The 20,308-nt window shown below is 31.3% G+C and overlaps 1 protein-coding gene across 1 annotated transcript; it reads right to left on the bottom strand.

Annotated features, from left to right (window-relative positions):
* Positions 1 to 18,247: 18,247 nt before the first annotated feature.
* LOC145062781 (uncharacterized) lies at positions 18,248 to 20,106 on the bottom strand. The gene is made up of 2 exons (XM_079010370.1): positions 19,811 to 20,106; positions 18,248 to 19,362 (listed from the first exon to the last, which is right to left on the bottom strand). The coding sequence occupies exon 2, from the start codon at positions 19,313 to 19,315 to the stop codon at positions 18,389 to 18,391; it is 927 nt and encodes a 308-aa protein (XP_078866496.1). The 5' UTR covers positions 19,316 to 19,362; positions 19,811 to 20,106; the 3' UTR covers positions 18,248 to 18,388.
* Positions 20,107 to 20,308: the final 202 nt, after the last annotated feature.

Raw genomic sequence — 20,308 nt, 5'->3', positions numbered from 1 at the left:
ATATAAATAATTTAGGTGCTGATTTGGAAGAATCAATTTGATTAATCCACTTAATTAAGAGTCTAATGACAATTATACCCTTATTGTGATATTTAATGGATTTTAATTTGTTTTGGCCGCTGCTTGGTTCTTCATAACCCATAAGTCTATTATACGAAAATAATATATTGACCCTTTATGTCCCCTGTCTTTTTTTTTTTTTTTTTTTTTTTTTTTTTTTTTTTTTTTTTTTTCGTTTTCTACAACGAACCCAGAAAAAATTTTGGAAAATTTCAAGATGCCCCTTAAATTTTTTTCAATGGTTTAAATTTTTTTTTTGAAAAATTTTGTTTTACGTTGCAGTGATACCTCGGAAAAAAATTGGGTATCCTAAAGCTTCATTTTATGTTTTGTGCTACCCATTTACTTAGATCTTGATCGCGCCATTATACATCACATATGACTACGTACTTTAAATACTTGTCATGTGTTAGTTTGAATTTTTTATTGCACAATATTTTATTGTGATTTAAAATTACATAACATATTAGTACGATACTTTGAATATTTGACATGTATTGGTTTGAATTTTTTATTACACAATATTTTACTGTGATTTAAAATTACTTTAGTTCAAACTAAAATAATTTTAAATCACAGTAAAATTTTGTGCAATAAAAAAATCAAACCAACACATGTAAAATATTCAAAGTACATACTAATATGTGATATAGAGTGTAGAGTTAGGATCAAAATTGACAAAGTTAAAATCAGAATAAATGGATAGCACAAAACATAAAACGAAGTTTTAAGGTGCAAAAAACATAAAAAAAATTTAAAGGGGCATGTCAAAATTTTCCAAGCTCGTCGTAAAAAAAAATTGACGGTGTAAACAATAAAAAATTATCACATAATAATAATAATAAAACATGGAGGATCTAAAATGTCGATATATTAATTTGGGTATAATCGGTTATGAAGAAAGAAGCAGCAGAGAAAAAAAAAAGTTAAACAATAAAAAATGAATATAGAATAAAAGAAAGAGGGGTATATAAAGTGTCATTAGAGAAAAAAAGCTTAAACAATAAAAGATGACTATGGAATAAAAAAAGAAGGGATATAAAGTGTCATTATATTATTTTGGTATAACAGGCTTGTTATGAAGAACTATATTATTTTGGTATAATTGTTATGAAGAACGAAACGGCCAAAATAAATTAAAACCCACTTAATATCAAAATAGGAGTATAATTGTCATTAGACTCTTAATTTAAGTGGATTAATCAATTCTTCTGTGGAAGAATCAACGCCCAAATAATTTATGAATCCAGTGCCTTGGTGAAGATATTAGCTAGTTGTTCTGAAGTCTTGACATGTTCAAGAACAATCTTGCCCTTCTCAACATTATCTCTGATGAAGTGATGTCTGATTTTGATATGCTTCGTCTTTGAGTGCTGAATAGGGTTTTGTGTGATTTGAATGACACTGGTGTTATGACAGTATATGGGAGTCTTTGAGAACTTGATCCCATAGTCTAGAAGCTGATTTTGAATCCATAAGAGCCGAGCACAACATCTTCCAGCTGCAACATACTCAGCTTCTGCAGTCGAGATGGCTATTGATGTTTGCTTTTTGCTAGACCAGCTGATGAGACGATTTCCAAGGAAATGACATCCACCTGACGTACTCTTTTTGTCTAAGTTGCATCCTACATAGTCTGAATCAGTGTATCCAAAAAGTTCAAATGCTGAGTCGCGAGGATACCACAGTGCTAAGTTCTGAGTCCCCTTCAAGTATCGAAAAATACGTTTGACGGCCATGAGATGATACTCCTTGGGGTTAGCTTGGAATCGAGCACAGAGAATGGTTCCAAACATGATATCAGGACGACTTGCCGTAAGATACAGAAGAGATCCAATCATTCCTCGATAAAGAGAGTGATTGACATCAGTGCCAGTTGGATCAGCGCGCATCTTATCAGTCTTGGACACTGGAGTAGAGGCTGGTTTGCAGTCACTAAGAGAATACTTAACAAGCAGGTCAGAAATATATTTACTTTGGCAAATAGAAATACCTGATCTTTGTTGCTGAACTTCAAGACCTAAGAAAAAGGTCATCTTCCCTATCATGCTCATTTCGAACCTTTGAGACATGATCTCTGCAAATTCCTTGCTCAGTTTCTCACTTGGAGAGCCAAAAATGATGTCATCGACATAAATTTGAACAAGAATCATGTCTGAACCTTTGTTTTTGATGAAGAGAGTGTTGTCGATTGCTCCTCTTCTGTATCCATTTTCAAGAAGATACGATGTCAGCGTCTCATACCAAGCCCTGGGAGCTTGCTTCAATCCATAAACAGCTTTGTCTAGTCGGTACACATAATTCGAGTGATCTTTGTCAACAAAGCTTGGGGGCTGATTGAGGAATACTTCTTCTTCTAACACACCATGAAGAAATGATGTTTTCACATCCATCTGATAAACAATGAAATTCATGTAGGATGCGTATGCGAGAAACAATCTGATTACTTCAATGCGAGCAACTGGAGCAAAGGTTTCCCCGTAGTCGATGGATTCAATTTGAGTGAACCCTTGAGCGACAAGCCTTGCTTTGTTGCGGGTAATGATTCCATCTTTATCAACCTTGTTGCGATAGACCCAGCGTGTTCCGGTGATGGTCTTTCCTGATGGTCTGAGAACAAGAGTCCAAACCTTGTGCCTTTCAAACTCATTTAGTTCTTCTTGCATGGCTTTAATCCAGTCAGCATCTTGAAGAGCTGAGTGTATCTTGTCAGGTAAGATCATTGAAACAAAATTAACATACATGCAAAAATTATTAGATACACGAGATCTGGTTCGGACACCATCATGAATATCCCCAATAATTTGATCAACAGGGTGATATCGATGTTCAGAAACTGATGCTGATTCCAATGGATTTGACACTGACGAGTTATTACTGAGAGGAACATCAGTTGCAGGAGAATCTTCAGCTTCAAGGGTTTCATTAGCACCTGACAAATTATTTGATGATCTAGCTGCAGTATCTTGATTCAAGGAACTTTGAACTGGAACAATAGAATCAAAAATAGTAGCTTCATCTTCAGCATGAGAAACTTCATCATATGGACAAGAGAGAAGCTCTTGAAAAATAGAGGAAGAATGAGTGACTTTTTCATCAGTGTATGATTCCTCATCAAACTTCACATGAATGGATTCTTCAATGCATTGCCTGTTCACATGAAAAACACGAAAAGCCTTTGAAATAGATGAGTACCCAACAAAAATACCTTTGTCAGCCTTAGGTTCAAATTTTGATCTTGGGTCATGCTGATTAAGAATATAACAAATACATCCGAACACATGAAAGAAGGATACGTCTGGCTTTCGACCTTTCAGCATTTAATATGGTGTCTTCTTGTGAATCCTGTGAATTAGAGATCGATTTTGAGTATAGCATGCTGTATTAACAGCTTCAGCCGAAAACGACATAGGATGACCAGCATGAATCATTAAGGTCCTTCCTGCCTCAATTAGTGTTCTATTTCTTCGTTCAGCTACTCCATTTTGTTGAGGAGTGCGAGGAGCTGAGAAGTTTTGCCCAATGCCTTTATGATCACAAAATTCTTCAAGAGTTGAATTCCGGAACTCAGTGCCATGATCACTTCTTAGCTGCTTAACTTTGAGACCGTCAGTGCCTCATTTCTACGAATCAGTGAGATAATTTCCTGTGCAGCATGACTTTTCTTCTTCAGAAAAACAACCCATGTAAATTGAGTGAACTCATCCACAACCACTAGAGTATACTTATTTCCTCCTTGAGAACGAACAGGAATATGTCCAAACAAGTCTATGTGTAGTAAATGAAGAGGAACAGATATGCTGGAACATGATTTGGGTTTGAATGATGACTTGGTTTGTTTTCCTTGTTCACACACTGAGCACATCTTGTCTTTTACAACGCTGAATTTTGGGAGACCTCTAACAAGATCTTGATTGGATATTTTGGATAGATTCTTAAAGTTCAAATGAGAGAACCTTTTGTGCCAAATCCAGCTGAGATTGGCTTGAGACTTTGTAAAGAAGCATTGCATTAGCGCCTTGTCACTTGAAAACATATCAAGAACATATATATCATCTTTTCTACTTGCTGAAAGTACAATGTTCTTGTCAGTGTTGACAACTCTTCCTTCCTTCTTTGTATAGTGAACTTCATAATCAGCATCACACAATTGGCTGATGGAGATAAGATTGTGTTTGAGACCCTTTACATATGAAACGTTTTGAACAACCACATTATTGCACTTGATATTTCCATATCCTTTAGTGAACCCCTTTCCATTGTCTCCGTATGTTACTACAGGACCAGATTTCTTGACATAATCTTCCAGGAGAGACTTAGATCCTGTCATGTGTCTTGAGCAACCACTATCTAAGTACCAAAGATGCTCCTGACCCTGCAGTGCTGAAAAACTAGTTAGAACACACTGACCCATTCGAAGATGGGTCATTCACAAAGTTATTTGATAATAAGTTATGACACTCTTTGGGAAGACAGTTTAAAGAATTTGACTTAAGAATCCATTTTTCATTTCTAACTTTAATATTATCAGCTCTTAAGGATGTTTCATCAAATGAACAATCACTGATCTTATGAGAAGTGTCACCACATCTGTAACAAATTCGAGTACCAAAGTTCTTCTTGGTGAGCATATTTCTAGACTTAACACATTTAGACTTATAAGATTCACCAAGTGAACTTTGAGTCCTTTTAATTATAATTGAATCACTACTGAGGTCAGTGTCAGATAAATTATGATCAGTGATAGATGAGGAGCTGACATCAGTATCTGATTTGGACTTATTCACAGAAGCACTGCAATCATGAAAATGCTTAAGTTGTTCATGAACAGCATGAAATACTCCATTTGAGATAGGGAAGGCAATAATATTCTCAGTGAGAGGAGTTGGTCTCACAAGATGTGCAAGGTAAGAGGTTGGATCAATTCCGGTAATTTCAACATCACACTCAGTGACACCATTAGAGTTAGTAACACAATATTCATCAACAAGACTTTGATTGATAAAAGAGTTACTGACAAACTTGTTTTTGAAATTATTTTTTATCTCATTCATGGAATAAAATTCAGATTCCTTTTCTTGTGATTTAAAAACCTTCTCAGCTTCTGCAAAATTACCCCCAAGAATTTTCTCACATGAATGTGGAATTTGAGCAGAAATAATATAATTAGCATTTTTGTGAGATTTTGCCCAGATTTGAAGCACAGTTTGTTGTTTAATCAAAAGATCTTTAACATTATCAATTTCAGCAGATAAAGATGAGTTTGACAAACTAGTGATTCTAAGATTTTCTTGAGTGGTATCAACGGTGTTATTTTTTATGGATATTTCAGTTTTAAGAAGATCAAGTTGATTTTGCAAATCTCTTATTGTTTGATTCTTCTTAGAATTAAGAACACCCAAATACTCAAACATTTTGATTTTTTCATTCATTGAATAGGAAACAAAGTTTTTAACCTGATATATTGAAGGAGAATCAGTGTTGTGCTTCCTGGAATTTTCAATTGCATCAGACATATCAGCATCAAATGTACTTGTGCCTTTTTCAGAATCATCAGTGTCTTCTATCTTGACCATCAGACACTTGACTTCATCATCTGATGACTCCTCATCAGTCTTCCATTTTTCTTCTTCAGCAACAAGAATTTTATGTTCCAAGTTCTCTGCTTTCAGTTTCTCAATCAGCTTGTTGTACTTCTGCTTCCAGTATTCATCCGAGCCTTGGGTTCTTTGTTTGCATTCTTTTGCAAAATGATCAGTGCTCCCACAGTTAAAGCACTGAGCTTTCCCTTTCTTATCAGTACCATGCTTTTTATCAGCTTCTGATCTTTTTGAAAAATTTCCACCCATCTTCTTCTGAAACTTTGAGAAGTTTCGGCCTGATTTCTCAAAAGTCTTTACAATCAAAGCCGCACTAGCTACAACCTTTTCAAGATCATCAGTGTCACTTTTAGAGGATTCAGTGTCTGAATGTTTTCAATGTCTGACTCTGACACTAGCTTTTTGTTTGAGAACAAGGCTACAGATGATTCTCGCTGAGAATCCTTCATCAGCTCCTTTCTCTGAAGCTTGGATTCCTCATAGTATTGAAGGTTTCCATAGAGACTTTGTAAGTCCATAGTGTTGATCTTCTCACTGTTTTTCAGCACATCAACATGGTTCTCCCAACCTGCACCCAGAGAATCCAAAAACTTCTGCACTAGAACAGTTCTATGCTTCAGCTGATCTAGTCTCCGCAAATCATTAACAAGAGTATTGAACCTGTTAAAGGTTTGAGTCAAGGTTTCACCTTTCTTTGCAAAAAAGTGTTCATACCTTCTGTTTAGGTCATTTATTTGAGTAGCCTTGACTTCTTCAGTGCCTTCAAAAGATACAGTCAGTGTATCCATCATCTCTTTTGCTGAGATGCAATTCTGAACCAGCCCAAAGATATTGTATGGCAAAGCGTAGCTGATTGCAGCCCGAGCACGAACATCCAGACCATTTTTTCTTTTGTCATCTGCCGTCCAGTTTTCTCTAGGTGTTTTCTTCATAGCACCATCAGGAACGTTATTTTTCAGAGGTTGATACATCGGAACGTATGGACCCTTTTTGACGATGTCCAACATGTCTTCATCTACCGACTCTAAAGCATATAGAGCCTTTATTTTCCACATAGCAAAATTTGTTTCATCAAAAGGAGGAATTTTAGCGGAAGGATGATTTGATGAGTTTGACGAAGAAGAAGATGAAGCCATTTGTTTGATAAAAGAAACCTGCTCTGATACCAATTGAAAAGACCTTAGATCAATCAATTTATCAAACAATGACAGTAAATAAGAACAATAGGGTTTCACAAAGAAAAACTTTCACTAAGAAAGATAATCTCACAAAGAGATTATCGTATGCACAAAGCGGCTATTAGGATTTGTGAAAGACATACCTCAACACAAACCGATACAAAAGAATATATACATCTATTCTAGACAATCCCTACAAATGAGGGATATACAGCTAACTAAACTATGATATCTAAGGAAACAAGATAAATACAAGATCTGTTACAACGTACTGAATAAAGCTATATATATGCTGAGCTAATATGATGCTGACGTTGATGCTGAGTTATACGCTGATGCTGAAAGACTTCAAACATCATCATATTTCAAGGTTTGACCTTACAATATATATATATATATATATATATATATATATATATATATATATATATAGAGAGAGAGAGAGAGAGAGGGAGAGAGAGAGACAAAAAATCATATATTGATTTATTAATTTTTTTACCTTTGATTCAGTCAAAGCCTCTCAATGTTTCTTTGAACCATTCAGCTCCAAGGAAAATATGAACCATTCTCTATCCTCAGTTGCTCACACCTACACACAAAATAGGTAAGCATTTCATGTTCTTCTAATACAAGTGGATTTAAAGCATATCATAAAAAAATAAAACATCTATAGGATCTCGGATTCAAAGCAATACCATTAGCAGTAGATTCAATGCACTACCATAAATCAAAATACCACTTGTAGCTTCAAATAGAAAAATAGCAAACAGAAAATCAAAACAAAGAAATAAGGAATGAAATGAAATCTACAACGTTGACATGAAAGGAAATGAGAAGGGTGTGGTGTAATAATAAACAAACAAATATAAATGAACATAAACTAACAGAAAAAAAAAGCACACACTCAAATCAAGAATCATACCTAAATAAAAGAACATAACTTTCAAATCAAGAACAATCATAAATGAATATAGTCGTCATATAATGTTGTAACTAAAGATATATATATATATATATATATATATATATATATATATATATATATATATATATATATATATTGGTTCAGGTATTCTAACTAATTATTGTGTTGTTGTATGTATAAATGTGGGCCAATCAAAGTTAAATAAAAATTTAATTAATTAAATAAATAAATAAGGATATTTTAGTAATTTGATACATAGCTTTAACAAATAGTCCTTGTAATCATGCTAACATTCACTTTTAACCTAATTTCTTTTCGTCTTCATCCCTCCTTTCTTTTGTCGATTGAGATTTCCATGTAAGAAAAAGTGATGGGTGCGAGAGTTGGTTTGATCGAAGTGATACCAGCTCCTGGAAGATGTTCGGTGGCAGTCCAAGCCGAAAATGGTGGTGCGATGGGCGAAAAGGGAAGGAGATTCAAGAATTCGCGTCTTTTATTGCCCTAAAAAACGCATCTTCGGCCCTCCATTCTTTCTCCTTCCCACTCGTTTCTCCTCCATCTCCAAATTTTGGTCTTCGCCACCCTCTAAATTGCACTGTCTCCGTCGCTGGCTTCCCCGCTACCCCCGACAACTTCTCCATTCACGCCTTCACATCCGCCAGCTTCTGCAGGTAAGGGTTTCGCTTTCCCAACAAAAATTGTGGTTCCTTTCTGTGAATTATGATTGTTTACATGTAGTCCAGAACAAGTTATGTAGATTCAAGGGTTTTCAGATCGAGGATTTGGTGGGGCTGTTCTTTGCTGCTCTTCTCCTGGTTCAATTGAAAATAAACACGAAGGGATTGGGAAATAGTTGGATTGAAGGGTAAGGATGAAGCAGCAACATGTAATCATTTTGATTCATTTAATTTTTTATTTGATGTTTGATAGTGATCGATAAGGTTTATTTTTGGTGTGTTTGGTTTCGATGTTCAATAGGGGAAGAGGGAAGGATGGGGTGTTGCTTTCGTTCGTTAACAGGTTCTTTTCCCTTTTTGTTTTTGTTTGAATGTTTGATAGAAATCAAAAGGAAGAATATGTGTTTGGTTTGATCGTTTGATATAAAACGTAGAAGAAGAAGAAGAAGCACATAAGTGATTCATTTTTTTTTCTTTTTGTGTGTGGTTTTAATATTTCCTTTGTGTGTGATTGGGTATAAGTTTTTTGTGTATAACTTTGGTTTTGGTTTAATTTTTGAAACTAAGGATTTGATTTTTTTTTATTTCTAATTCACAGATGACATCCTTTAGTGGTTTAATTTTATTTTGGACTAATATACATATCAGAATGAGCAGTTTTTTGGTTGTATCTTACGAATTAATTCATATTTCAATTTTTTTTTTTTTCTGATTTAACACTTCATTGATGTGGACAGTGCAGAATCTTGACAATGTTGAATTCTGAAAAGGTATCAAGTATGTTTATGTAGATGATTTAATGGATGATATTGGTGAGATTCCAATTCTATTGGATTGGAATCACGAATTCCAGTTCTGTTGGAATAGAATCACGAATTCCAATTTTGTTGGAATCACAGAAGTTGATGCTTGAAGAACGGATCACAAAATTGAAACAGACCACATTATTCTTTTAGAATGTATTAGTCATTGTTTTTTGATGTTTTCTTTCCCGTTTTGAAAGTTTTTTTAGTTTTTATTCTTTAACAATAAATGTAATTTTTAACAATTATTACCCAAATTATATAAGACATAATGTGTTTTTTGTTTTTATTCTTCAAATGATTGTTCAAGAATTTGTTATTCTATAAGAAATTTTTAAATTCATAATCAAGAAATAGGTTCAAGAATATTTTTATTATTTATGGTTCAAGAATATTTTTATTTTTGAATATACTTATAAACATATTCTGTCAGAATGTCCGAATTAAGAGAATTATAATTCGTAAAATCGGATTTTTAAAATCAATAGAATCTATGATCGCTTAAAAAATGCAATTTTTCTTTATTAAATCTATATTAATTAACTAAATTAACTTTGTAATTAATTAATATGATGTTTTTCAATTATATTTAATTCAATAATATATATTAATCACTTTTTTAAAATAAGTAAATTTGATTGATCCACATTTATGCATACAATAACACAATAATTACTTTGAATAGAATAACCTAAGCATATATATATATATATATATATATATATATATATATATATATATATATATATACACACACTAGAATTCACTATAGTAAGTCATTTTATATCTTATATACTTTGTAATTGTCCAAAGGTCTTAACATTCAACTCTTAACTTGATTTACTTCTAACATTTTTATAAATTTCACCATTATCTTCCTCTTACATAATTTTCATTTTCAACTATAATATATATATATATATATATATATATATATATATATATATATATATATATATATATTAGAGGTGGTAAAAATTGACATGACACGAAACCCGACACGAAGTCAAGACTAAATAAACGGGTTTGGGTAAGATATTTCAACTCGTTTAAATAAACGGGTTGACACGACACGACACGAAAACTAAACGGGTAGGTTAGGGTTGATAATTTCAACTCGAAAATGACTTGTTTATTTATATGCAAGTTTTTTGAATTCTTTAAATAAGCTAGAAAGATACAAAACCAAAATAATAAGTAAAAGAAAACATTTAGGTTGAGTTATTTTTGGGTGATTAATGCATGTACAGTTATTTACAATAATATTCATGATTTTGGATTTGATATGATATCGAATCGGCTCGTATAAAGTTTGCACATGGTTTGTAGATCTTAATACGATATATAAACTTGGTGTGAGACCCATGTACTATACAGATTTATTAAGAAATGAAAGTTTAATATCAATGTATAAATATTAAATATATTTTTTTTGAAAAAACACTTTTACATAAATGCGAACGATATAATGATTAAGTAAGTAATTCAATCTATACTAATAAAAAACTATTGACATATTTTAAATAATGATGTTGAAAATTAAGATATAAACATTAAATATTTTTTAAATTAACTTTCGAAATAAATACAAACAAGATGATGAATAAATATTATTATTGAATCTATACTAATAAAAAAATTATTGACATATTGTAAATAGTTGTTATGAATCAAAAATTTTAAATATTTTTTTTGAAGATGACATTTTTTCATTTATTAGGGTAGAGATAAAGATGTATTATACACACATATTTATTTATAAAGTTTGAATAAATAATAATTTTGTTAGAATTCAAATTAAAAGTCCAAAAAATTAAATGTATGTTTTGAGTTCAAATATATCATCAAGTACAGGGCATTAATTGTGTCATTAGAACATCCATTTGAATTCAAATATATTTGTAAATTAATAAACATTTTAATAGAATAATTACTTTACATATATAATAATAGACTCATTAATTAATTGAATTGGTTATTGGTTAATAAAAAAAATAAAGATACCATATAATATAATGACATGTGAAATTTAAATAATTAAAAAATCTCATAATTAGATAAGTGACAAAAGCTTTGATAAAATTACAAATGGTAAAATAAACCTTCATTAATAAGAAAGGATGATGTTTTAAAGCATATTTTTTTACTTGAAATATATAATTCAATTGCTAATGATCTTTAAATATAATTACTAATTATAACTTGATGTTTTTGGTAGCAAATTGTAAAGGAAATTGTACAGTAATGGTGTATGCGTTGTAAGTATTCTTAGGTAAAAACAAGACAGTTTATAAATTTGTTTATTGTAATTTAATCTTTCGTAAAACTACATAAATAGTTTATTGTATCTTATAAAGTAATTATAAACTGCTTTATAGATAAATTAGTTTTAGATAATTTATTAACAAGTTAATTTATTAAAAACTAGATTTTTCAGTTAGTTTTCCAAATATGTCTTTAATTTAACGTTGAACTTTCAGATATTTGATTTTAGGGATACTAAAAATATGAACTAAATATAAAGGAAATAACATAAAAGAATGTTTATTTTGGTGTTTTGAGAAACAATCGATTTATTTGGTATAGGTCATTTGGATCCAACAAAGTTGATATCCATCATCACCTACCCAAATTTAATAGTCCCCATATACATACATTTTTTTCATCGGAATATGATACCCACAAGATCTTGGTACATATAGAATTTCGGACCCTCGGCTTATTCATGAAAATGGTTTCGGATGATGAAGGGGTTGTGGTGTTGTGTGTATGTTCTCTCTACTTATATCTTTTGTTTATATTTTACCGATATAAATAATGTAAAATCGTAATCTTGATTAGGAAAAACATGTCCGGTATACAATAGTCATGTGCAAAACATGCATTACTGGTCCGGAATGCATTTAACTAAGGTAAAAATACATAGATGTTGAATAATCGTCAATACTTAGTCTTATTTTGCATTGGTAACGAGGAAATGTGGCATGTATGTGATGAAAAAGTGTGTTTGGATTAGGAAATAACAGTTTAGACCACGATGAACTTTTCCAGAACACGATGAACATGTTCTAAACACACTAAACGTATATAGAATATACATAATTGGTCTGGTCTGCAACACGATTCCACAATGAACATGTCCCATATAACATATGAAATCACTTCATATAACTTATCAAATTTTAAGTATATATTATATTTTCGAAAATAACATTAATTAATTATAATAAATAAATAAATAAACCATAAAATATTATATGACCAAAATGTTTTTCATATTTGATATTTTGTAAATTTTAAAATGTCAGACAAATACTATTTGGTGGTATAAATTTCTCTAGAAATCACTCAATTTTATTTTTTGTATTTAATTAAATATATTAACTGATTAAAACTAATAAAGATTATATATATATATATATATATATATATATATATATATATATATATATATATATATATATATATAGAGAGAGAGAGAGAGAGAGAGAGAGAGTAAATAAAAGTCAGATTGATTTATTAAATTTTCACCTTTGATTCAGTGAGAGCCTCTCAATGATTCTTTGAACCATTGATACAAGTGGATTTAAAGCATTATAATATAAAGATAACACTTGTAGCTTCAAGTTCAAGGGCGATGGAAATAGGATCACGGATTCAAAGCAATACCATATTACCATTAGTTGTTGCAGATTCAAAGCACTACCATAAATCAAATGACCACTTGTAGCTTCAAATAGAAAAACAGCAAGCACAAAATACAAAACAAGAAATAACGAACAAAAAAAAATCTACAACGTTGACATGAAAAAAGTCAAGGAAACGAGAATGGTCAAGTGTAAACAAACCAACCGGCCACAAATAAGAATTTGTTCATGTTCATTTGTTTAAATCAACAGACCAAAAAACGAAGATAAACAAACGAATATAATTGAACATAAACAAACACATATGAATATAAACAAACATACGGAAACATAAATATTCAAATTAAGAACAATACCTAAATAAATGAACATAAACTTTCAAATCAAGAACAAACATAAATGAACATATATGAAAAAGTCATTAAATAATGTTGCAAGAAAAGAGTTAGGAATATAAGAATAATCACACACACACACATACACACACATATATATATATATATATATATATATATATATATATATATATATATATATATATATATATATATATATATATATATATATATATATATATATATATATATATATATATATCACCGTTTAGTATGGTTAGAAAAACCAAAATAATCACAAACATACGAAGATTTCACGCTAGGGATTAGGCGTGTGGGCGTATGAGGTGAGGCGATCCTCCATCGCCAAATTTTGATAGGTGTTATTTTATTACGATACCTACGGGTCGTACGTGAGATAACCCGTTTGGGGCCCGTATGATTGATGGATTTAGCACTGTTTAGTAGGGTTGAAGAACATATTTAGACGTGCATAAGCGTAGGCGACACAAGAAATTTTGGTTGCTCGAGTTAAAGCTCCCAAAAAGAGGAGATGAGTATGTTTAAGTTGGGGTTATCGAAAAAACATAAAAATTGATCATTGAACTAGAGTCGTTGAGTAGTATATTGAGAATGATTTTTAGACTCCCGGATGATTAAAGTACTACATGATAAACCATCATTATTTTGGTACACAAGAATAATTGCCCTTAGATATAAGATGGTCCAACAATATTCATCATATGAAACTATTTTTTTAATAAAAAAAAAACTGATTTTATTTTAGTTGATTGTTATGTTTTTATGATTATTACAATATGATTATAAAAGTAATACGATAATATAAACTTTAATTATATGATTAGAGATAAAAAAAAATATTGAAAAATTATTACTCTTCTATATTTTGTTTCTATCCACTTTCATACTCGTAAAAAATTATGACATGTAGAATCTTTCGATTCTCTATATTAATTCATTTTTTGATTTTAACATTTGTTTTGATATAATGTGTATGAAGATTAGTAGGAATAAAAGGTATGATGATATTTGATTTCTAAAAAATATTAAATATTGGATGTTGGTATAATTAACATGTCATATAAGCAAAGCGATGAAGATTTTGTTAATATCGATTTTCTTATTATAGCTATCGACTTTTATAGATTTGTCTCCATCCATCAAATCAAGTATAAAAAGCTACTATTTCCAATCATGACGATGGTCATTTCGAAAAAGGTATTTGTAAATAAACTCATAGTGATGAGACATGTATGAGTGTATGGGTGTGTGTATGTGCCTTATGAACACACATAGTCTAGGCCTTCGCATGGGTCGGTTTGGACCCAAAATCGTACCCAAAATGATGATATCGGTTTTCAAATATTTAAAACCAAATCCTAAACCCAAACCGATGGGTTCGATTTCTGGGTGTAAACCCAAACCTATTTGAAACTGTAGCTTGCTGAGCATTGATAAGTTGGTGTTGATTATATAAGAGATTAATAGAAGTTATGTTTCATGTTTGTCAGACCGGGACAAGTTTGGGAATTAAAAGAAACAATTTCGGAGGGATATAGAACAAGCAACAAACAAAATAAAACCCTCCATGTAAATCCAAGATTTAAACCTCGGGCATCTGCTTTAAGTGTTCAACGCCTTAACCATCTAGACAACTTAGTACTTGTGTTTAGTTTTCACAACTTGATAATAAAATATGTATATAATATGTATAATATTATATAATTTAATAGGTTTAGTCTGGCTTTGTTTTTTCGATTTTTGAAATTTCCAAGACCGAGTCTAAACTGAAATTTTCAGTTTTTGAAAAATTCATACCCAAACTGTCGATTTCCGTTGCGTGGTTTTGATTTTTTTGGTTTATGTATTGTCGATTTTTAGGTTTCCAGGTTGAAATTTGCTCAACCTTACATATATATATATATATATATATATCATATAATTAGAGGTTCAAATAAGATACCCCTTTCGAAAACTCTATCATGTAAATTTTGTAAAAGGTGGCATGATAATGAAGATGATTTAATACAAAAGTTTCTATTTACAAAAAATTCTTAATATTAAATTTTATCAAGGGCAATATACATACAACTTTAATATCTTGATTTTTTTTATTTTTTGTGTTTTAAGAATTATATTTTATGTTGATCCATAATTGAAAAAACTCATAATGACTTTAACAATTAACATGTATTAAAAAATTATCACTTTTCATTAAGTTACATGAGGTGATATATACTTCCTAGAATAACATATACCTTCCAAAAATTACTTTTCATTATCCTTAGGAATTTATATAATCTTATACAGAATATAGATGGTATGTATATAGGGCGTGTTTGACACGGAGCTTTTGGAAGCGTTTGGGAGCTTCTAGCTTTTAGCTTTTGATAAAACGCTCTAGTCTAAAAAAAAGTTTTGTTTGACAGTACGAGCATTTAGCTTTTAGTTTTAACAAAACGCTCCGATTCTAAAAGCTACTTTATGTAGCGTTTAACAAAACGCTCCTGAGCTTTTGAAATCAATTTCCATAATTACCCTTAAAAATATATTTATATATTTATTTATTTTTAATCAATTGTGCTTTTATGTAATTCTATATATTTTAAAAGCCTCCAGGTAATTTTGCCAAACATTCATATAACAAATAAAAGCTACAGCTTCCCGCTACTAGCTACCTGCTACACTCTACCATCTACCCGTTACCAGCTAACCGCTACCCGCTTCTAGCTAACAACTACTTTTACCAAACACACCCATAATCTTACTCATTATCTACATGGACTTTATATAATCTTATATAGATGGCATGTATATAATCTTATAAACCTCAAAATGAAAACTCATTGTAGAAAGCACAATTCTATTTCAAATAGTATATATGTTGACTTGTAGGTAAATGAAAAACTATATTAATTAGAACACATACTAAATTAAAATAAAAGATAGTAAAAAATTTAAAGATAAATAATTTCATTCATCCAAATAACATATAATATTAAATTAAATACAAAAGGATTTGAACTTTTTTAGAGAAACGATGGGCCACAAAACTTGTTCAAATAGTGGCCCAATTGAAAAGTTAAAAAACAGCCCACTTCTCCAACTCTATCGTCGTGACTCGTGAGTGTTGACGGAGCACCCCAAGAGTGACAGAAAGAGGCGGAGAGTGAAAGCGTTGGGACGGTGGCCGGTTTGTTTTATATGACATTTTAATGAAAACCACCAGTCAGTTTTCTTTCTATAGTCTCTTATTTTCATCCAATTGCAAACAAATTTTATGCATAGATTCCATCGTTGAATGTTGATGTTATTATGTTTCAAAGAATCGACAAATGAATCAATCTAAATTATTGGAATTGGTTGATGGATAAAACAAAAAATTATGATCGTTAAGTTCGATCTAACATAGTATTTGCTGATCGAAATTGATGTAGATGTTTATAATTTGGATTTATTGTTTAATCTTAAGATATCACAGCACTAATGCCAAGTTCATATACTTTGAGGTTTAAGATTATGATTCACACACTTATTTTCTGACTATTTTTTTTTTGAGTAAATAACACGATTGGCCCTTATGGTTTAGGGTAATTTATGGGTTTGATCGCTAACTTATTTTTTTAACTCAGAATATACCTACTATTTGTTTTTGTTACGCAATTGATTATTGTCTTACCTAAAAGGACTATTTTCCTCTTAATTTTTTTTAAATTTATTTAAATAAACACCTCCAATCCCACCCCTCATATTACGTTACCTACCTCACCATTTGTTAGGGATGTCAACGGGGGCAAATGGGACGGGGAGTGCATTCCCCGCCCCAGCCCCCGAAATGTTCAGCCTTCCTACCTCCGCCCCCGCCCCCGAATCCCCTTTATTATCCCCGCCCCCGCCCCCGATTGATTTTGAGCTGCCTTTTTTTTTTTGCTAAAAAAAGTTGTTATCTAGGTTAAAAGAAACCATTTTTTAGGTAACAAATAATTATTTATAGCCGAATCTTACATGTTAAAAATAAAAAAGTTATGGCATTTTAAAAACATTATACTAACAACTTAAAAACATATTTTTTGATGAATTTTGGAAGATCAAAATCATGTTATTGTCTATTATGTTTACATAATTAATATATGTAAATATATGTTTAATTTATTAACGGGGTCCCCGTGGGGGTTTCAGGACGGGATTGCCTACCCCCGCCACCGCCCCCAAAATTAAAATGGGGGTTAACCTTGCCCCCACCCCCGATTTTTTTTAAAAAATTCCCCCAAACGGGACGGGGCCCCCACGGGACTTTTTGACATCCCTACCATTTGTCTTTATTTAAATAATAGATTTTTTAGATAAGATAGAGACCAAGTGTGTAACAAAAACAAAGTAGGGACCAAATGATTAACAAAAACAAATAGTAACGACCTTCCGAGTTAAAAAAATAAGTTAGGGACCAAACGCGCAAATTATCCCAAACCATAGGGACCATTCGTGTAATTTACTCTATTTTTTTAGGTTGTAATATGACATTCTAAAAACCTCAATTGTTTGGGATTCATTTTAAAGAGAAAAATCCTTTTTGTAAAAGATTTTTTTTTTTTTAAATATTGTTTAAAAAATGTTTGAGATTTCGTTTGCAGCCTTAAAAGTTCAAAAAAATACAAAAAGTCATGGATGTTTGACTTTTGCAAATGCTAGTTTTTATGTTTTTGGGAAAAATTGATTTTAAAAGTCCTTTTTCCATTTGCCAAACAACTTTGACCTTTTTAACCTTTTGAAAAAGTTAAAAATCAAAAAATTGATTTAAAAAGAAAAACAAACACCTAACCATTTAAAAACTTTTTTAGTTTTTTACAACGATTTCAGAAGATTTTTATGACTTTTTTAAAATCTTTTTAAAATTGTTTTACAACAAAGGATTATTAACAGAATTTTTTTCCAAGTGTCATCCATCAATGGAATAAGTCTCTAATGTTTAAATAAACAAAAAAATTGACATTTCAAACCGAATTTATACAAAGATCAAAGGCAATTAATAAATTAATATGGACTACAACTTCAAGTTCTGAAGCAAAACATGATATGTAGAAACAAAACAACAATTACAACTTCAAAAATCAACACAAAATAAATCTTTTTTTTTTTTTTTTTTTATCTTCTTTCTGCAGCAGTATCTTCACTGTTTCCACCTTCTGTTTCAATCTCAGGCAACGTGTCTAAATCCATCCGAACCTCTTTCTCTTCTAAATGTGTCTCATTTTCTATTTCATCTGGATCCAAAATTACATCATTACCCTCCAAATTCTCACCTTCACCTTCACCTTCACCTTCATCGCTTTCAACTTCATTACTACTATTCAATTCATCAGACTTCACATAACTTGAATCAGGAGCAAATCCCTCCACTGTGACATTTACAGCTTCTGTAGAATCAGAATCCATGATTTTGGTGCTTGAAGGAGGTCCATTTTCATGGGTTCCATTATTATTGAAAGTTTCACCATTTGAGATTTCTTCATTTGTTGTATTTTCAGTAGAAAGATGAGTAACTACTGCACTAGAAGCATCATCTGCTTTGTAGTGTTCTTCACGTCCTTCATGTGTATGTGTTGAAGCTCCATCTTCTTCTTCTTCTGGTTCATGATCTTCTACAGAATCACCAGTTTCAGTTTCAGTTTCAGTTTCAGTTTGACTTTGACTTTCTTCATCTATGACTTCTTCTATTTCTTCCACTTCTGACTTTTCTTGTTCATTGTCATCGATTTCATCCTCTTTTCCCTCATCTTTTCCCTCATCGATCTTTTCTTCATCTTGTTCAATTTGCGTTTCAGCCTCCTCTTCGATCTTTTCTAATTTAGGTTGGAGATCTTTTCTTCCAAGTTTAGCGATTTCGTCATTACTTTGTTTACTGGTGCTTAACGAGATTTTTGTGTTGTCAAACTCTTTCTTCTTTTCATGGGATCGTTTCACTTGGAAGATCAACCAGAAGCAAACAGCGAGCAACAAACAAATTTGCAGGACATTTTTGGATTTGATTCCTTTTGATCGCGGGTTTCGAACAGGCGAGGGTCTATACATATTGAAATTTGATGATTGTAGTGGGATTAAGTGAAGAACAGACTGACCTGAAACAACAAATGAAACCCTAAAAATCTGAGATGAAGAGAGTAAAACAGTATAGAGATTGCTACTTACTTCAAGTATTTAATTAGTAATTAAACTATCATTTGATCCAAAATTGAATCGAAGTACAAAAATTTAACGTTTAATATTTCCCAAAATTTGGGGAAAGGAAGGAAATAGCGATGAATACACGAAAAACTAGGAAGTCGTAATAAGGAAGAAAGGAAAACCCTAAATCCGTCAATAATTAGCAACTAATTAACAAAATTCAAGTAAAACCGTAGACAAAATAAGAAAGTTTTCTGCAAACAATCAACTTCGAGAATCAAAATCCACCATCGAACAGTTTACGAACAAAAAACACAGATCAAATTAATCGATTGAATACGAGCAAATGAAGCTCAACTCTAAGAATACCAAAAACAACAATCGAAGAAGATGGATAAATACCTGGAGATTGAAGCTTCGAATCAATATGAAAAAACTTGTTCGTAGATTTCTTAAAGTCAAAAGTTCGTTCTACATTTGAGTGTGGTACTGGAAGCTTAAACAGTAAGAGGACCTTTGCTTGTGTTAGCTGTGTAATTTCAAACACAGAGAATCTGATTCTCTCTCACATACGCCATTAATTGTGTTTGTGTGTGTGTTGTGGGGGTGGATCTACAAAGCAAAAAGAAATGGAAGTTCAATAATGGTGGGAGTGAAGAAAAGGCTTTTGAGAGTTGTTGCATTTAACCATATAAATAGTTGCCTCAGTCACGAGTTTGTTCTTTATTTGTGACTTTCTTGCGTTTTGGCAAAATCTTATTTAATAAAAGTGGTTTTTGATTTTAATAATTAAAAATCTTTTTAGAAAAGTAGTTTAGAAACTTAAAAAGTCCTCGTTGTTGTCATTATCTTTGCTATAATTGCTAATGTATAACCAAGTAAACAATAATATGGTTTTGA

Source organism: Lactuca serriola, chromosome 7 (genome assembly GCF_051521515.1).
Source record: "Lactuca serriola cultivar US96UC23 chromosome 7, Lser_US96UC23_V15, whole genome shotgun sequence".
Lineage (NCBI taxonomy): Eukaryota > Viridiplantae > Streptophyta > Magnoliopsida > Asterales > Asteraceae > Lactuca > Lactuca serriola.
This window is presented reverse-complemented; position numbering and strand designations above follow the sequence as displayed.

Coding starts and splice junctions, on each gene's coding strand:
- LOC145062781 (XM_079010370.1), bottom strand. CDS start 19,315: ATGTATAGACCCTCGCCTGTTCGAAACCCGCGATCAAAAGGAATCAAA.